The following is a 1,080-nucleotide window of genomic DNA, read 5'->3' as shown; positions in this document are numbered from 1 at the left end:
GATGGCGAAGCCGGCGTCCTCGCCCTTGAACTGGTCGTTCTCCATCGCCTCGGCGCCGACGAAGTAGGACATGGCGTCCGCGCCCGTCGGGCGGAAGGGGTGCTTGGTCGCCTTGGTCGGCTTGAAGAGCACGTTGTGGTGGCCGTAGCCGTACAGCTCGCCCGCCGCCTCGCCCGCCGCCGCGACAAAGTCTCCCTTGCCGAGGTAGACGGAGGAGATGGAGGCGATCGCGCTGGCCCACTTGGCCTGGCACTCGAGGACCTCCGCCTCGGTGATGGCACCGCCACCATCCACCGCCGACACGAGATCCTCCACAGTCGAGAGCGGCCGCACCTTTGTCGCCAAAGCTGACGTCCCCGCCGCCGGCCTCGCGAGCGCTGCGGAGCTCGTGAGCGACTTGCTGCCGTCCCTGAGCAGGACCAACGCGACGCGGCTAGTCGTGGCGCTGCGGCCACGAGCGACGCCGGCCCAGCAGATGCGCGGGAGGGTCATGAGACTCGGTCAACTCGAGCACGACAAAACAGCGTGAAGCCAGGCGCCGTTCACTCGCCGGGCCCGAAAATCGCACGACAGCACACAGTGACAGTCAGACACGCGACGGGTCCGTTCACAAAACACCCCCCCCCCCCCCCAGGCCCAACTACCCAACGAGACCTCGAGATAGGATTCGAGCGCGCTGGGGACGGGCGCGTGTGAGTGCACACACACACACACACACAAGCCGAGCGCAAATCACTCTGTGTGACAAATAAATAAATAAATAAAACGGACACCTCTACTAGGAGATGGGTAAAAAGGAACAGGTCCCCGCCCTGCGGTCTTTGTGCAGGGTGACACATTTCTTGTTGGCTTCTAAAAATCTCTCACACACACGGGCGCCCGAAAGTGCCACTTTCGGGCAAGGCTCTGAGCCACGCCCCGTGCGCGCTCGGCTCGAAGTGACCCGGCAGGACTTTCGTCCGGGCCCACGGCCGGCACGCCATCAAATTTTCTCGCCGTTTCCGCGCGCTCGGCCGCCACCGCGGCGCCTTCCAAAGCGTGAAGGGGGAGGACGCGTGGTGGCGCTGGCCTGAGGTCTGA

At 64.7% G+C, this 1,080-nt stretch overlaps 1 protein-coding gene across 1 annotated transcript; it reads right to left on the bottom strand.

Annotated features, from left to right (window-relative positions):
- Nucleotides 1–31: 31 nt before the first annotated feature.
- On the bottom strand, nt 32–492 carry EMIHUDRAFT_260252 (hypothetical protein; the record flags this gene model as incomplete). Its single annotated transcript, XM_005792588.1, has 1 exon — nt 32–492. A coding segment is annotated over one exon (461 nt), but the record flags the coding sequence as incomplete, so codon positions are not given.
- Between the last annotated feature and the right edge of the window lie 588 nt (nt 493–1,080).

This window comes from Emiliania huxleyi (assembly GCF_000372725.1).
Source record: "Emiliania huxleyi CCMP1516 unplaced genomic scaffold EMIHUscaffold_10693, whole genome shotgun sequence".
In the NCBI taxonomy this organism is placed as follows: Eukaryota; Haptophyta; order Isochrysidales; family Noelaerhabdaceae; genus Emiliania; species Emiliania huxleyi.
This window is presented reverse-complemented; position numbering and strand designations above follow the sequence as displayed.